At 41.2% G+C, this 16,745-nt stretch overlaps 2 protein-coding genes across 3 annotated transcripts; one reads left to right on the top strand and one right to left on the bottom strand.

Moving 5' to 3' along the window:
- The first annotated feature begins 453 nt into the window (after positions 1–453).
- tm9sf5 (transmembrane 9 superfamily protein member 5) lies at positions 454–9,749 on the top strand. Of its 2 annotated transcripts, XM_088379380.1 has the most exons (18): positions 454–760; positions 1,708–1,775; positions 1,858–1,951; positions 2,048–2,175; positions 2,283–2,412; positions 2,582–2,709; positions 2,964–3,078; positions 3,162–3,241; positions 3,329–3,434; positions 3,679–3,729; positions 4,045–4,177; positions 4,746–4,865; positions 4,942–4,999; positions 5,087–5,246; positions 5,898–6,049; positions 6,141–6,252; positions 7,171–7,342; positions 8,762–9,749. In XM_088379380.1, exons 1-18 carry the CDS (start codon positions 623–625, stop codon positions 8,827–8,829), a joined length of 2,013 nt encoding a protein of 670 aa, XP_088235506.1. In that variant the 5' UTR covers positions 454–622; the 3' UTR covers positions 8,830–9,749. The 2 variants fall into 2 exon arrangements, with proteins under 2 accessions (XP_088235506.1, XP_088235512.1); XM_088379386.1 differs by lacking the exon at positions 3,679–3,729.
- Positions 9,750–10,075: 326 nt separating this feature from the next.
- On the bottom strand, positions 10,076–14,966 carry gpr101 (G protein-coupled receptor 101). The gene has a single exon (XM_088379399.1). It carries the CDS (start codon positions 13,685–13,687, stop codon positions 12,359–12,361), a length of 1,329 nt encoding a protein of 442 aa, XP_088235525.1. The 5' UTR covers positions 13,688–14,966; the 3' UTR covers positions 10,076–12,358.
- Positions 14,967–16,745: the final 1,779 nt, after the last annotated feature.

Genomic DNA, 16,745 nt, shown 5'->3' with positions numbered 1-16,745 from the left:
TTAAATATCTATTAGTGTTTTTTATTTGAGCTAACTGAGAACTTGAAAGAAACACAAAAACCCAATTTTATTAGTTAGATTAAAAATAATAAAGACCTAAAAAGGAGCAGTCTCATTGTCAAGATATTATAATCAAGTTTTGTTTTCAATGGCATGCATATATCGTAAGGTACAATCCACTATTTGTTTTGTATTTGTTTCTTGATAGGCAACAGAAAATATTGTCATTGAAAGTAAAAAAGCATATAAATGGTCATTCTTCATCAGTTTGTATTTTCAAAACAGAGTACATTGATTTTAGAAATCAGAAATCATTGGTAATAGTTTACTTCGTGAAATTCGGTCGTGTATTTTTGCAAGACAGACCAACCACTCTTAAAACGTCATCATACTGTCTTCCGGCCAATCATATAAGTGAACGTCATAAAAAGACGCTGGCGATCCAATCACCCGAGTCGATGTGGTACAGACAAGTGAAACGTAGCCTTTACTAGCTTGCCTGCTTTTCTAGTCGGAACCAGATCAAGAAGCAGCTACCCTTGTTCCGCGAGCACAGCTTTTTCCCTGGATAAGAAATATTCATATTTGACACAAGCGGAGAATTTAACGACTCGCACCTAAAATGAGACTGCGAATAGAGTTTGGTTATTGGCTGCTTTTTTTTCTAGTTTCAGATTTCTGCCCGTGTTTGGCGTTCTATCTTCCGGGTTTAGCTCCAGTTAGTTTTTGCGAGGACGGTAAAGGAAGTGAAGATTGCCAGGTAGGAAGAATTTATCATGCTTTCGTTTATTTAACGATGCCGTGGATTTTCAGCCGAATCGGCTGCTTTTGATCGCCATTGGTGTTAATGTTTACGTTGCTAGCTAACGCTAGCACTTTTTAAGGCCCCGACTATCGGTTGGAAAACAGCATGAGCATTGTTGTGCCCCTCGGTGCTAGCTATTTTTTTTTTGCACTTTTCCCCCAACTGCATTTCAGTGACGTTGTCAAGCCTTGAAGTTGTTCGCACAAAAGCCGAACTGATGACAAGCCGTATGTAAAATCATCCAAAGAGCCACCTTATTGAAAGTATTGACAGTTACAAAAGTAATCGAACCAATTCCAATCTATATTAAATATTTCGTTTATTTACATATCAAAGTCTTACTTGAGGGAGGCGCTCATTTCTTACGATGTCGCGAGGTCAGGAACAAACATCACACCAAACATTGCAGTTCATCTTTGAAATGGAGCATAGTAATACGTAATTGAGTGATTCTCATCAACGTGCAGATCAGTTGTATTTAGATACATGCAATCTTTTCAGTTCTTACCCCAAATTCAAGTGCAATTGAACGCCACATAATGTCAGTGGGTGAAAATATTAAATATACCTTTCAGGACTGAAACCGCAATACTTTTTGTGGTGGTCCGTGGGGCAAAACGTTTTGAGACCAAGTATTATTCAAGAGTTTTTAAGATGAAAGCAAAGCTAATACACAAAGAACAAATTGAAACAAATGAATTATTGTTTCAAAATTACTTTGACAAGTTCAATTAATCCAGTGAGATAGTCTAGTGAGAGTACATTTACGCCGATCCCTTAAATTGAAGAAAGTACTTCTGTGCATGGCCTATTGCTCTTAAAGAGCAGTTTGGCAACCTGATCTTGTCCATTAATATGATATTTCATAACAGCTTATTGTCACGTTTTTGCTTTGCCTGCAGACACAGATACAGCTGTTTGTCAATCGCCTGGACTCTGTGGAGTCCGTCCTGCCTTATGAATATGACGTGTAAGTGACACTTTCTGTACTTTTGAGTGGACACTTTCCAAGTGTCCAAATGTCTCAATCATATGTGATGTGTTTGTTAAAGATTTGACTTTTGCAAGGACGATAAGGAAATGAGGCCTTCGGAGAATCTGGGGCAGGTGTTGTTCGGCGAACGTATCGAGTCCTCGCCGTACAAGGTGAGTGTCACCTGAGAATGTGTGTGTAATTTTGTTGCTTACTTTTTACAAAAAAAAATGTTGATTGAATGTGACTGCCGTCCCCTCTCTTTGCAGTTTAAATTTAAAGAAAATGTGAAATGCAAAGCGGTTTGCACCAAAACATACAAGAAGGACAGCCAAGAGGATGCTACCCGACTGGATTTTATCAAAATGGGAATGCAGCTCAACTATCAGCACCACTGGTTTGTTTGGTCACAGTTTAGCCGAGCCCATCTGGATATTGTGTTTGCATACTTGAGGTGATGAAAAAATATGTTTGGTATTTGAGTGGCGCTTGCTGTTGTTTCAGGATCATCGACAATATGCCTGTCACGTGGTGCTATGATGTCGAAGACAACCAAAAATACTGCAACCCTGGGTTCCCCATTGGTTGCCTTGTTGGTTCAGATGGCCGACCTAAGGATGCTTGTGTTATTAATGTAAGCTGTGACTACTGTTTCTAAAATTGTGTTTTAATGGCTATACAAACATGGCATCAAAGAGTTTTTTAATGACGCTGTCTTAAAGTTCTTTCAAATTTCTAATTCAGAAATTGCATTTTGTTGTTTACAACCTTTTAATATATTTTTTGTTTTGTTATTTTTCCAGGGCGATTTCAACAAGCCAAAGACATTTTATGTTTTCAACCACGTTGACATAAGGATCTTTTACCACAACGGAACTGCTGATGGGTGGACAGGAGCTCGGCTCGTTGCTGCCACGCTGGAGCCCAAGAGGTAAACTGGATATACACTGGAACCGTAAAGGGCACGTGCAATCCATTTGGAACAATTAAGCAGGAAACAATATAAAATAATCTTCAGAAAAATAAAATTGCCACCACATAATAATATTCATTGTACAATTTTGATACTCAAGTTATTAGATAAGTATTTCTAAATTCCTAGTGGTCATTGCAAATGGGTAAACCATAGTACAGATAAGTAGGAATATATTCAGATACATTTTGTTGTCCCCCCTTCCACAATAGTATCAACCACGCAGATGCGAAGAACCTGAACTGCGAAAGCACTGCTCCTATGGCGGTGCCGAGCCTGTTTGAGAATGACGTGTCCATCGTTTACACCTACACTGTCACATTTGAGGCAAGTCTTTGTATTAACGTGGATAATACATGTATTATACGTTATACGATAACTATAATGTAATATTTCACCCCCTTTTACAGCAAAACAACCAAATCAAGTGGGCTTCCAGGTGGGACTACATCCTGGTTTCTATGCCGCACACAAACATCCAATGGTTTAGGTACGAGCGCTAGTTTCATATTCACATTTATGCGATTGTGTCAGCAGTTGCTAACGCCCCCTCTTATTTGTATGTGTTGGCCATTAGCATCATGAACTCCTTAGTCATCGTGCTCTTCCTGTCCGGCATGGTGGCCATGATCATGCTCAGGACGCTGCACAAGGACATTGCCAGATACAACCAGGTCGACCAGGTATGGGCAACACCAACTCGCTACATGTACATGATCATTACAAAAGGCTCAACAGAGGAGTACACAAAATGGCTGACGCCTGAAGGCATACTTTAGACAAGTACTGGTAGCCTTTAAATTGGTTTCCTGAAATCAACACTTTTATATCAACTCATCCTTGAAGGTGGAGGTTTTTCCCCTGGTTCTCAGTGAATAGTACAGTGTGTAATGTTTTGAGACCTGAACGTGTTGTCACATTTCACAGGGCGACTTGGTCAAGCTTCCACCGACCAAGCCGAAATCCACTCCCTTTTATGTAAGCCTGCTGAAAAGCAAACATTGTTGTGGTCCTCCAATCAGGTGTTTGGGTTAGATTGAAACACAAGCATATATATGTGAGAGAGGAATGTAAAATGTGGTGTGAGTATAACTGGATAGTAACAAAGATGATACGGATTGGAGTGGAAGCACACCAAATTTTACAGCTCTCAGTGTTCACCTTTTGTGGCTTTGCTGGCTAGCTTTGAGCCGCCAGGTACAACTCACTGCGTGGTGGCTGTTTAAACTCCGTTTCTCGTCGCACGTGTGTGGAGTGCTCGATTGATTTTCCGTCTCACTTCCTTTTCTACAGGAAGACGCGCAGGAGGAGTCTGGCTGGAAGCAGGTGCACGGCGATGTTTTCCGCCCACCCAGGAAAGGAATGCTGCTTTCCATTTTCCTCGGACAAGGCACACAGATCTTCATCATGACTTTCATCACTCTGTGTAAGATCACACAAAAGATTAGGAATGATTTCATGTGAGGAAAACGGGTCTAACTAGAAGTCACACATGAGACCTTGCTGTGTGAGGTGACTGCATGATTTTATTTGGGGTGGTCTAATTGTTGTGGTTTTAAAACACCTGCTTGGTTATTGTATAAAAACAAAAAAAACTAAGGCACTAAAAACATTTCATTGTAGTTCCCTGGCACCAAGATAGCACACATGGCAAAGTGCTACTTTGTCTAAATTTAGCTCAATTCACTTCAATGTAGTTCTATGGCACTATGATGGTGATGCAAAAGTAGTTCCAAAATAGGAAATCTATCCTCCCTTTTACAAAGACAGCTTATAGTGGACTTGCACGTGTTATAGGTCACATTAATGTCTGAAAAGGTTTTGAAATTCTATTACTTGTTGCCATTTGTATAGGGGAAAATTTGCATTTGAGCAGGGGTGTGTAGGTTTTTTTCCCTTGCTCTAATTAGACTGTGAATGTGCGATACCAGACACCATTACTTGGTGGTGACTGGTGCAATTAAGACTATTGACAGATTATTGTTCTTCTGTAGTCCTGGCCTGCCTGGGCTTCCTCTCCCCAGCCAACAGAGGCGCACTCATGACGTGCGCTGTGGTCCTCTGGGTTCTGCTGGGTACCCCCGCTGGCTACGTTTCAGCACGCCTCTACAAAAGTAAGACTTCTGACAAGAAGCTTTTGACAAGTGAAACTTCGCCCCATTTCATTGCCATGTCCTGTTGTTATTTCAGCATTTGGAGGAGAGAAGTGGAAGACAAACGTCCTGTTGACTGCGCTCCTGTGCCCCGGGTTCGTTCCTGCACCTAAAATGACTACTATGTTTCACTCATTTCTTTCCTTGTCATCATCATTCCTTCATCTCCCCCTGTTCTATAGTATCGTGTTTGCCGACTTCTTCCTGATGAACCTGATTCTCTGGGTGGAGGGCTCCTCGGCAGCCATCCCCTTTGGGACCCTGGTGGCCATCCTGGCCCTGTGGTTTGGAATTTCTGTGCCACTCACCTTCATCGGTGCCTACTTTGGATTCAAGAAGTCTGTACGTATCACGGCAAATAGAGGTTCTCTAAGGGTCAAACACAAACTCTGGCGCACTGGTTCAATTTCTTGTAGAAGGTGGTGACTAAAAGAATAAATTATATTAGAGTTCAAAATCGAAGTTAACCAATATAGGTACTCGTTTATTGTTAGTGCAGCCCTTTTTGCTGTGTCTTTGCCCTGGGCTTTTCTTTTTTTTAGTAGGACTACCAGAGCTTAGCCCCATGACAGCTTTAGGTGAAACGTAAAAGATATGTTGGCCACTCCTCAGTCATGTCTTTTTCAAAACCTGTCATGAAAAGAAAGGCGTAGTACGAGACAAGCCTGTTTCAAGAAAAACAGATAATATGGTTTTGTTGTTGTTGCTCACTGGGGCACATTGGCATGTCTTGAATGCACAGAAAAAGTTGCAGTGCTGAAGAAATCCGATGCATTATCATTACTCACCTTGACGTGCTGAGGAGTCTAGATCATACCGTTTGTTGCATTGACAAAAAAAAAAAGCTTTGATGCTTCCACCAAAATTTTATTGAACTCTGCCAATGTTTCTTGGATTTTCTTCCAATTTTGAATTTTACAACCTTCATACCATTCAGATATACAGAATTATCTTTATTAACCTCTCTTTTTTAATTATTATTATTTTTCACAGGCAATTGAGCAACCAGTGAGAACAAATCAAATCCCGCGTCAAATTCCTGAGCAGTCGTTCTTCACAAAGCCCATCCCAGGCATCGTCATGGGTGGCATCCTGCCCTTTGGCTGCATCTTCATCCAGCTCTTCTTCATTCTCAATAGCATTTGGTAAGTGCACAGCATAACTCCTCACCCTGACCTGCAGTCAACTCGCCACATTGGAAAATGAGCTTGGTGTGAAATGTGTCGCTCTGGTTAGGTCCCATCAGATGTACTACATGTTCGGCTTCCTGTTTCTGGTGTTCATCATTCTGCTCATCACATGCTCCGAGGCCACCATTCTGCTCTGCTACTTCCACTTATGTGCTGAGGTACAAGCAATGTTAACATGTTATCATTTCTATTTGAGTCAAGAACCTATCCCTCGCAACGGATGTGAAATAATACAACCAAGACTTGGTTGCAATGCTTGACGAGTTTTTCCAATTGTACTTCGAGCAGAAAAATGTAATTTACGAGCACTAGATGGTGCCAGCAAACTACAAAACCAGCTACAATTTGGCAGATTGCAAACAATTCTTCAAAAGAGGCTTCAAGTTGTTTATTTTTGCTCAGTTGGAATTTGTGTAAAACAAAGAATTGCATGTTTAGTGGAATCACAAAACATTGTCAAACCAAAGTTGGTTAGCTTAATGCAAACAAACGATGCAAAACATCATAGGTGTGCTAACAAAGCCAGCAATGATGTTCTAGAAATGGATATTGGAATAGGCATATAATATTCAATATGCTCTGAGAAAAACTAATATTAATGCAGTTTATTGAGCAGTTGTGACTCAATGCTTTATTTAAAAAAATATTTTAAATGTGTGCTTTAAAGAATGAAATATTAATTCGTACTTTGTATTTAAAGCAAGTTTATAATTAATTTCGCAATTTCATCCAGCACAAAATATTCTAAGCAAAATAAAAATATCAGATTTGTTTATTTGTAAAAAATAACCTAACTGTTAAAATTCTCATTTGTGTTTTATAATTTACAATGAATACATTAAACATTTAACAATTTGAAAAACATAAGCTTAAATTACTCGTTTTTTTAAATTGCATCATTGATAGGCAATCCATTTAGATCCACAAAATAAGAACGGGGGGGGAAAAATACATTTTAATCAACCCATATAAGGGGGAAAAATTACATGTCATAAATCCTCAAACTGTGTGTAAAACAATATCTTGGCGAGTATTCAGCTTTTCTGACTTGACGTGTTTGTGTCACTCATGTGCAGGACTACCACTGGTGGTGGCGTTCCTTCCTGACCAGCGGCTTCACCGCAGTCTATCTGTTCATATACGCCGTGCACTATTTCTTCTCCAAGCTTCAAATTATCGGCGCGGCCAGCACCTTCCTCTACTTTGGATACACCATGATCATGGTCCTCATCTTCTTCCTTTTCACAGGTGAGCCACTTATCATCTTGCCACACAGGAAACTATTGTTCTAGTACTACTAAGCCAAATGGGATCATGCCTGATGTCGTTTCACAGCAGAATGTTTGTCAAATGTCCAAGTGGGAGGGGGGGAGTATATTTGGTTTCAACACACCCTGGTCTTCAAGAAATATAACACCAGGAGTAGTCTGAGCTCTAGTGCAATGTATTGTTTGGTCTTTATTGCGTCATTGCTGATAAGCTCATTTACTTGCGATCATGTGTTAACATTTACAACCCACTAGTCATCTAAAACAATCTTGTTTTTTCTCAGACAATAATGCTCACTTTTGATTGACTCTTGTCTCGCCGGCTTGACTCCAATCCACCATTTTGTGTTGAAGTGGTTACATAGCTGTAGCCTTGGGGGTCCGCAAAATAATTTGTTGTAAATGATTGTGCTACTCCATGTGGGGACCAATTCACCAATAAAACCGCTTGTCCCCACTCGGGTTCCGGGCGTGCTGACAAACAACCATGCGCATTCGCACTCACACCTCGGGGCAATTTGGAGTGCTCAATTGGCCGACCAAGCATGTTTTGAAATGTGGGAGGAAACCGGAGTGCCCGGAGAAAACCCACACAGGCACGGGGAGAACATGCAAACTCCACACAGGAATTTGAATCCACACCCTCCTAACTGTGAGGCGGACGTGGTAACCAGAGCAACACCATGCCGCCCTAAAAGATAACATAATACACCTGTTCAAATTTCTGAAGCGATTGTGAACGACATGGAGAAAGACAATCTGCACTAGTGTCACTATTGGGCCAGATTTATATATATAAAAAAAAAAAAAAGTTATCGTCGTTGACATTATCTTAAGACAGAGCCGCGAAGGGGGACAAGATGTCAAAATATTATCGCTGGGGGAATAATCCAAGCCAAAACATTATCGCGTTTCCTCCTTACTTCCACTTTGCAAGTCAATAATACTAATCTTCGCCATTTCCAATTTCTATTTTGGTGGTTTTTATCCCGTCCTCATGTTTGAGCTCACTGTAAGTCACGTTTGGACTAGCATCTTAATGTTAGTGAAAGAGTAAAAAAAAGGACTTAAATGATAGTGTCATGTGGATTTGTCACATGGTTATCTTTTTTAGCTGTAAAGGAGCAAAGGTTTTAGATAGTCAGTGTCTCACAGTAGGTGTCTCACAAAGTTTGCACAGTAAACACCTCACATTTTTGTGATAATTATTCACACACAAGATGCCTGTGATGTTAATTTCAGGGTGCCAAAGCATTGCAACGGGCATTTTTTTTTTTTGTAAACAGGCCTACTCAAATTTATCCGACTTATTTTTGCGTGTTAGTGTCTTAAAAAAAAATCATCAGATTTTCAACTCTTTAAAATTGATGTGCTCATTGCTGCTGTTTTTCCTTCTCAGGAACAATCGGCTTCTTTGCTTGCTTCTGGTTTGTAAATAAGATCTACAGCGTGGTCAAGGTGGACTAGAGGACAGGGGGGGGGGGGGGCGCGAGAAGGAGATAGTAAGAGACTGTTGTGGCTGTCCATGTGACGGTAACATGTATGAACGGACCAGAAGTGAGACCATCATTCATCACCAAGAAAACCCCGAGAGCCAAGTCCGTCCTCTTTTTGTGCTTTAAAAACCTCTGCCCTTCTATAGTTTGCTTTGCAGCGTTCACTCTTTCACTGCTAATATTCAGAGCGACACCATTTTAAACGGACAGGGGATCTCATTGTGAGTATTTTCTTTTTGTGTGATTAAAAAAACAAAACAAAACATTGATTTGTGAGAAAATGCAAATGTCTTTTGATTTTTCTATTCCCCTGTTAAATGTTTTGGGTCTTTTTTTGGTTGTTTACTGTAATGATGGCAGAAAAAAAATGCTTGTACATATGTTGTATAGACAGAACGAAGGAAAGAATGCTCATGACTTTCTGTTCTTGTTTTAGGGCTTTAAATCCTGAACTATATAGCCTGTATTGTAGTTGAGAAAGCATATAAAAACACTGACATTGTTGCCCATCCATGTCCTTTTCTCTTGTATTTATACGATTGCTTTGAAGAAAAGGCGGAGAGCGCCAGACGTCGTAGATTTTGGCAGCAGCATGTTCCAAAATGGAGAATTTTTTTAAATTACATCTTGTTTTATTTCATTCAAATGAGAAGCGTCTGTGAATTCACTGATTTAATTGCTTCTGTTTCAGACACTGTTTGCTTCAATAGGAATGAGGAAGGATGTGTGCGTGTGTGTGGGCGGGGGGGTCGTCACACACGGTGATATGTTTTGCAAATATATAGATAATACAATGTCACACTTTGTATAAGCCTCTTGAATGTATACGCAAACATGGATTATGTATTGTTTTCACTCTGGTTTGGAAATGAAGGCAACTTTCATCGCTCAGCTCCGATTCTTGCTCACATGCCTTGGTAACTCGCCAAATTACATCAAATAGTTGAACGACTACACATGTACGAGCATTTGTGGATTGTTAAATTTATTAGGGATTTTTTTAATACCAGTACCAGTGAGTCTGAGCATTTGTTTTGAGAAGTAGATCAGATACTCTCGTGACATATTTTGGGCGATGTTGCTGTAGACATATTTTTTTTGTTTATTACTTTTATTTATTATTTATTTCTTATTACAGTATTTGATTTAATGTAGGAATCATTTATGCAACCGGGTGCTTTGCTTTCCACAATATCCTTTACTCAGAAACAAGGTAATGGAAATATATATAGTTTTTTTTTTATTATTTTGTATATAAAACCACACATCACTAAACCATGTATATAACCAAATCAACAGACCTTCTGATGATAACCTACTAGACGGAATACAAAAATCACAAAATACATAATTAAAAGGGAAGTCAATCCTGAAGTTTTCTTTGGAATATATTCTGTGCAGCCATGGCAACTGTGATGTCATTTTCAGTTGAGAGTAAGTGACAAAATGGCCACCCCCTGAGGTGGATAAAAATGGGTGAATTTTGCTGCTTAAGTCATGTTCCACTAATGCAATATTAATCAGAATGCCATGTTGAGACTAGTGGAGGTACACACAACATTACTGAATAGAAAATTATGGGATTGACTTCACCTCTTAAATCACACTAAAAATCAACTGTATGTTGTTGGTCAAATGTACAAGTGTACAATGAAATTCTGAATGAGCAGCTAACTAAAAAATAAGGCTTGTATCAACAACTGCTCATCAGTTGTCTCCCAACAATCAAAATGTATCAAGCTCAACCTTCACAATAAATAAGGTTTGCTAATACTGAAGTCAGTATGAGTGCAACAGGTTGCGAGGAGACAGCTAACAAACTGCCACATATTCACAATCAACTGCTATAAAGGGCACAAAACATGCATTGACTTCAATAAGCCTTCTGAATTCTTGAAATAAGGATGGAGATCTTTAAAAAGTCACATTTGTTACCTCACCGGCACACAGATGGAACACAATATGTTGATTGACAGCAAGTGTTGTCAGTGTCATAAACATATATTGCAACTCAGAACATATTGGTCCTTCGTTGTGATGGTTTAAAAAAAGAAAATTTAAATTTGGGGCTTGTTAAACAAGGGATCAAGTATTGTATGTGTCACATAAGGAAGGAACCCCTTTTTGTGCTAGAGTTATAAAATGAATTATGATAAGCCTTCATTTAAAAGATAGATATGGTCCCTTGTGTGAATTGATAGGCACAATGAAACATCTTCGGTTGGTATTGCAATGATGGGATCGCTCAACCAGATTTATTCTAAACACAGACAGACATTGCTGTATCCAAAACACACCCTGAATCGACTGACTGGAGGCAACGCTCGCTCTCACTAAAATATTTACCACGACAGATTGACGAGCGGGATGACCTCAAGATATAAAACCTCCGATATAATTTACTAAACAACAGCGTACATTTACATTTTGTCCAGAGTCTTGGACAGAAATTCCCTATTTAAATACATCCTAGGCCTGTTATAATAGCATTTACAGAACTTCATTTGTTCAAAGATCATTAAACATACTTTTAAAACAATACAAACAAATTTTAAAATATATTAATATATTAAGAGAGACCAAGAGCAATGAAAAACACAAAAATATTGCACAATGTACCAGTGTACATGTCCCTCAGTGTTTAAAGTAACAAATCTATTTTTTCCCAAAGAAACACATTCATCATCTCATGGGGGTGAGGGAAGTCTGGGCTTCTCTGCCAAATCAAAGAAAAAAATAGATGAATGGATCATGCCCAAAGAAGTACATTATAAAATTAACTTGCGGCATTTTCTGTAGGGTTAAAAATCAGGATTTCGGTGGATGACATTAAATAATTTCCCCCCCCAAAAATCTAGGCTATGCTGATACTTCCTGTTTTTTTTCTTCATTTTTTTTGAATTTCCACTGTCTCATAATAAATAAACAAAGAGACATCAAGTGGTTGATAATAAAATTACACCCAATATAAACAAGAATCAGAATAAAATAGAGTACAAAAAAGTAGTGAACCTCGAAACTGAGCTGGAGGGGTGTTTTGTTCAACCTAAAATTTCATCTGAAGGCTAAATATCTCTAAAGAGGAAATCAACCCACAAATTTTCTTTACAATAATGTGTTGTATGTGCTCCCACTAGTCTAAATGCGGCATTCTGATAAATATTACGCTTGTGAGATATGAGTTAAGCATAAAAATCCACCCCGTTTTTTATCCATCTCAGCGGGCGGCCATTTTGCCACTAGCTGTCAACTGAAAAAAATAAAAATCACAGTTGCCAGATCTCAGGTCACAACCAATCACGGCTCACCAGTTTTCTAAAGCTGAGCCCTTTGAGATGGACAAAAACAAGTAGATTTTGCCTGTTTAATTTATATCTCACAACCGAAACATTGATCACAACACTGTTTTGACTAGTTTGGCTGCACAGAACATATTATTACAAAGAGAAGTTTGGGGTTGACCTGTATAGTTCTAAAGTTCCAGCCCCCATGTGCCGTCTTTAAGTACTCTGCTTGCGGTGGCCGGCGGGCTCCCGATCCGAGCTGACGCTGGTTGTGGTGGTCTCCTTGCGGCTGTCCCTTGACCTTCTCTCAAAGGTGGGCGAGGATGACGTGGTACACTCCTCCCATGTCTGCATTGGAAAGACCCTGGCGGCCAGGCTGGGCAGGTGAGGGTGCGCCCCGGCGCGGCCCTCCCCCGCCGTGGTGAGGCAGTTCTCAGCGGCCGAGCTCGCTCCCTGCTTGCAGAAGGTCCCGCAGAGCAAGGCGAGGAATTCCTTCCTCACGCTACGGTGCATGTATCCATAAATGTATGGGTGCAGGCAGCACTGGAGGAAGAAGAGCACCAAGGCCAAAGAGGATAGCCAGGTGGGTACGTCTGCTCTGGCGCTCATGGATATGGTGTTCAGTACGCTGTAGGGGCCCATGCTGAGAATATAAGACGCCATGATCACAAAGACGACACGTGCGGCCTTGCAGTGGTAGTGGAAGCGTCTGTGCCTCACACGAGTTGGGTACACCTTGGCTGATGCAGGGCCGTCAGGTGAACTGGCCTGTTGGGGCGGCGAGCCGGTCTGTCCTGGGAAGTCCTGAGGGCAGGGCTGGGAATAGGATCGCGTCTGTATAGGGTGCACCAGAGCGTTCTGTCTCCGAGCAGCCCGGAACACCATCCAGTAGCATCCGAGCATGACGAGAACAGGGAGCCAGAAGGAGAAGGTGGCTACAACCACCGAGTAGGACAGGCTGTAGGACCATACCACCGAGCACATCTTGTGATGGTGGTTGAAGTCGATGGCGCCCCAGCCGTACAACGGCGGTGTGCTCTGCACGATGCTGAGCACCCAGGTGCAGATGATTAGGTTGGTGCCCAAATGAGGCGTCATCCGGGTGGGGTAGGACAGAGGATGGATGATGGCCAGGTAGCGGTCCACGGAGACAACAATGATAGTGTTGACGCCAGCAAACGCAAAGAGATGCATGAGCACCACCAGCGCCTGACACAGTCGGGCATCCAGGGGCCAAACACCTGGCACGGTGGCCGCGATGGCAAAGGGCATGACCAACACAGTCTGGAGAAGATCGGCCAACAGGAGGTTGAGGACGAAGCGGTTGGCTACGTGCAGGAGTTGAGGCTTCCTCTGGAAAACCAACAGCACCACTACATTCCCAAACAAGGACACGCACACGATCACTGATATGAGCGCGATCTTGAGTATGCTGTTGGCCAACGAGCCCCACACCGGATCTCCGCCGGGATAGTCGTAACCCGAATCCCAGGGGGCCTCGGTTACATTAGGGCCAAGGGAGGGTGCCTGAGAGCTCGGCATCATTGGCTTCACTCTGATAGCCTGAGGCGTCCTCTCAGGCCCAGTAAGTTCATCGTGATTAACAAGGGAGACAGTTTGCTTTCAGGCAATCGTAAAAGGATTTTGGATTCCACGAAGCTTTTTGGATTCGCCGTTTGCATGTTCAGACACTTCCTCTCACAGGCTAAAATAGGTTCACTGAAGACCTGATTGCTCCTTCCGGACCCTTTTTTTCAATTGAGGTCACAGAAAATGACTATTGGCTTCCATGACAACAATCCTGGAAACAGGAACATTCCTATTTGACTGTGTTGTTGCTTCCATAGAGCCGATGCAACGATCTGAGGAAACGCTAACGTCCAATAGCACAAATACATCACGGCCAAAACGATGACACAATGTTGATGCTATAAAGCCAACATCCAAGAACTTATTCAAAATAAGATTTCTGATCATTCACATCGCCGGCAGGCCCCCGGCATTCGTATTTTGGCGTTTTCACACTGTTTGGAGAGCAAACGGGAATCGCCTCAATAAGAAGTATAAAAAATATGTACGAATAGCAGTTCAATAAAATTGAGCCACTGAGATCAGTCCATGGGGGAACATCTCAGGATGAGGTCCAAATGCAAAAGTATTGTAGCAAATGTCCCCCAAAACTGCACTTATATATGAATATCTGGACTTCACTCCGATTATTGACGGGTAATTAGCCCGGGTGATCCCGCCACTTTCTCACTCAAAATCAACAAGAACCAGCAGCATTAAAAAAATGGTGTTTGAATATCAGGGCAATAATTTCGATCCATAGGATGTAAAAAATAATCCATTGTGTATCATCCAAATGCAAAGGCCCTTTTGTAGCTCATATCTACAACAACATTCACAAAAGAAAACATTTCCACTTGGTTTTCGTCCATATTTAAAACTGCATCTTTTGACTTGATGCCTTAAACTCCACTTTGGAGTATCGTTACTCCAGTGATTGACAGATAACGTGCCCAGGCTGATCCCGCCTCTTTTCTCCGTCAGCAGGAACCCGCAGTATAAAAAAAATGTTCTTTGACTTCAGCAATCTTCATCCATTTGATGTAACAAGAGTCCATGTTGCAGCATCCAGATGTAAAGGGCCGAATTGTAGCTCACATCTGCAGCAGCAGCAGCAGCAACAGCGGCCGCCGCAGTAGCAGCGGCGCACACGTAAACGTCCACAATGGACGCTCCACCACAAACACAGGAGCGGACAACAGGAACGTCTTTATCCCCTCAAAAATGACAGCGGAGCAGTCGGTTCGGGCTCGGTGGCTCGGTTCTCATCATTCCCCCCGCCCCCCCCTCTCCACAATCTCCTCTTTCCAACCCCCCCCGCCTCCATTTCGGAGCTCCGGTCGATGGCAGCGAGCAGATGCCGCACATCTTCACCGCTGCGGGGGGTCTCTCATCCAGACGAGCACATCCTTCCTCTTTCGGATTTCACGCCTCATCAAATATTTAAGATCGGATCCGCTTTGCCGACTTAACGGTCCGCTCGTGTCGCCGAGGTGTCACACATCCACAAGCGAGGACACCTGCATGATGCGAGGACCCGCTGGAAATTTGTCACCAGCCCCCCCTCCTCATCATCCAGCATCCACCCCCTCCTTTTTGTGTGTGCTAGCACGCTTTACACAATGTCTGACACTTCATATTGGACACTTCATACTCCGTCGGGTTTATTTTGCTCTTTGTTACGCTTATTATTGAACAAAAGCAACATCTGTATGGGTCATTCCAAAAGTGGAACAAAAATTTCGAAATAATACATAGACAATCGTACATTTATGTAAATGGGAGTTACTGTCATCTTATATCTTAAAATCTAATCAATATAAAGCCAAAAGGTAAGCAGACCTGCAATACCCTTCTATTTACATATCAATTTTTTCTCTCTGAGATTTTTGATGCATTTTATGTATTAAATCTATGGGAGCCGCACATTGACATTTAATCTTAATTGACTGTCCAATTATTCAGTAAGAAAGAAAACGTATTTGCATCATTTTTAAAGCTTATACAAATCTATACTTGTATTTGTACTGTCAGTATGGGTGATATTATTCTCTTTTAGTCCATTTTGTGCTCCAATTAAAGTGGCTTTGAAGCTCAAAGCATGCCCGGAAAGGGTTTTTAATATCACACAGCGCACACTAACAACTCAAATGGGATATATTCCGTCATACAAGTGTACCAAAATAAATAAAAAACGTGTCCAAACAACAAAACAAAACAAGAAAACCAAAGCTGTATTAATCAGTATTCATTTATCATTTCTAGTCCAACTCTAATTGACATGTTGTGCCATCACTATACTACACGTTGTAATGAGTTGTTTTATCTCAAGTCCATCAGAAAGGCCTTTTGATGTGATGGATTCAGATTGCAAATGACATGTACAAAGGAGCCAGTCCTGGTCTTCTGCTCTATTATGTGGACTAGTAGCATGCTTCAAAGGGACCTGACGCATAAATGCTCTTATTTAACTGGCTCACACAAACACAAGCATAGCATTCCTCATTTCCTGCCACTCACTGACACCTATTGGTCAACACAATGAAACACAGGACAGAAGGAGGGCCCACCACTGCACTCACATTGCGTAAGCACCACGAGTCCACAAAAGCATCATTTTAATTCAAATGACATGTATTGTTACTTGTGTGTCTATTCATATGCCAAAATGACAAAACGATGATGATGCTCCATTTTCAGATGATTGGTTTCTACAAGTAGTTTCTTGCCAGGATAAGTAGGGTTTCAAATTTGGGCTTCTTGCCAGGGTTAGGGTTTGAAATTCGGGTTTGAAGAAAGGGTTTCAAATATATTCACACTAGTAATGTTATTATAGGTTTTTAGGGCTGGGCAACGATTACAATTTTAGATCGTGATTAGTCGCATGAGGTGTTTGCGATAAATCACGATGGGTCAAATTATACACAATATCCCCCCCAAATTCAAAATTAATGTATAGCACACTCCTTATTTTATACATTCATTGCTACAATTACCAATAATAATAATGTCAACACAATCGTGATTGCTTTTT

Source organism: Syngnathus floridae, chromosome 1 (assembly GCF_059516105.1).
Source record: "Syngnathus floridae isolate MCC-2025c chromosome 1, RoL_Sflo_1.0, whole genome shotgun sequence".
Lineage (NCBI taxonomy): Eukaryota > Metazoa > Chordata > Actinopteri > Syngnathiformes > Syngnathidae > Syngnathus > Syngnathus floridae.
The sequence above is the reverse complement of the archived record's forward strand: the minus strand, read 5'-3'. Positions and strand labels throughout refer to the sequence as shown.

Excerpts from the sequence above, each read along its gene's own strand:
- gpr101 (XM_088379399.1), bottom strand. The coding sequence starts at position 13,687 with ATGATGCCGAGCTCTCAGGCACCCTCCCTTGGCCCTAATGTAACCGAG.
- tm9sf5 (XM_088379380.1), top strand. The coding sequence starts at position 623 with ATGAGACTGCGAATAGAGTTTGGTTATTGGCTGCTTTTTTTTCTAGTT. Across the intron at positions 4,178-4,745 it reads CATGACTTTCATCACTCTGT|TCCTGGCCTGCCTGGGCTTC; the intron begins GTAAGATCACAC and ends GTTCTTCTGTAG. Across the intron at positions 5,000-5,086 it reads ACTGCGCTCCTGTGCCCCGG|TATCGTGTTTGCCGACTTCT; the intron begins GTTCGTTCCTGC and ends CCTGTTCTATAG.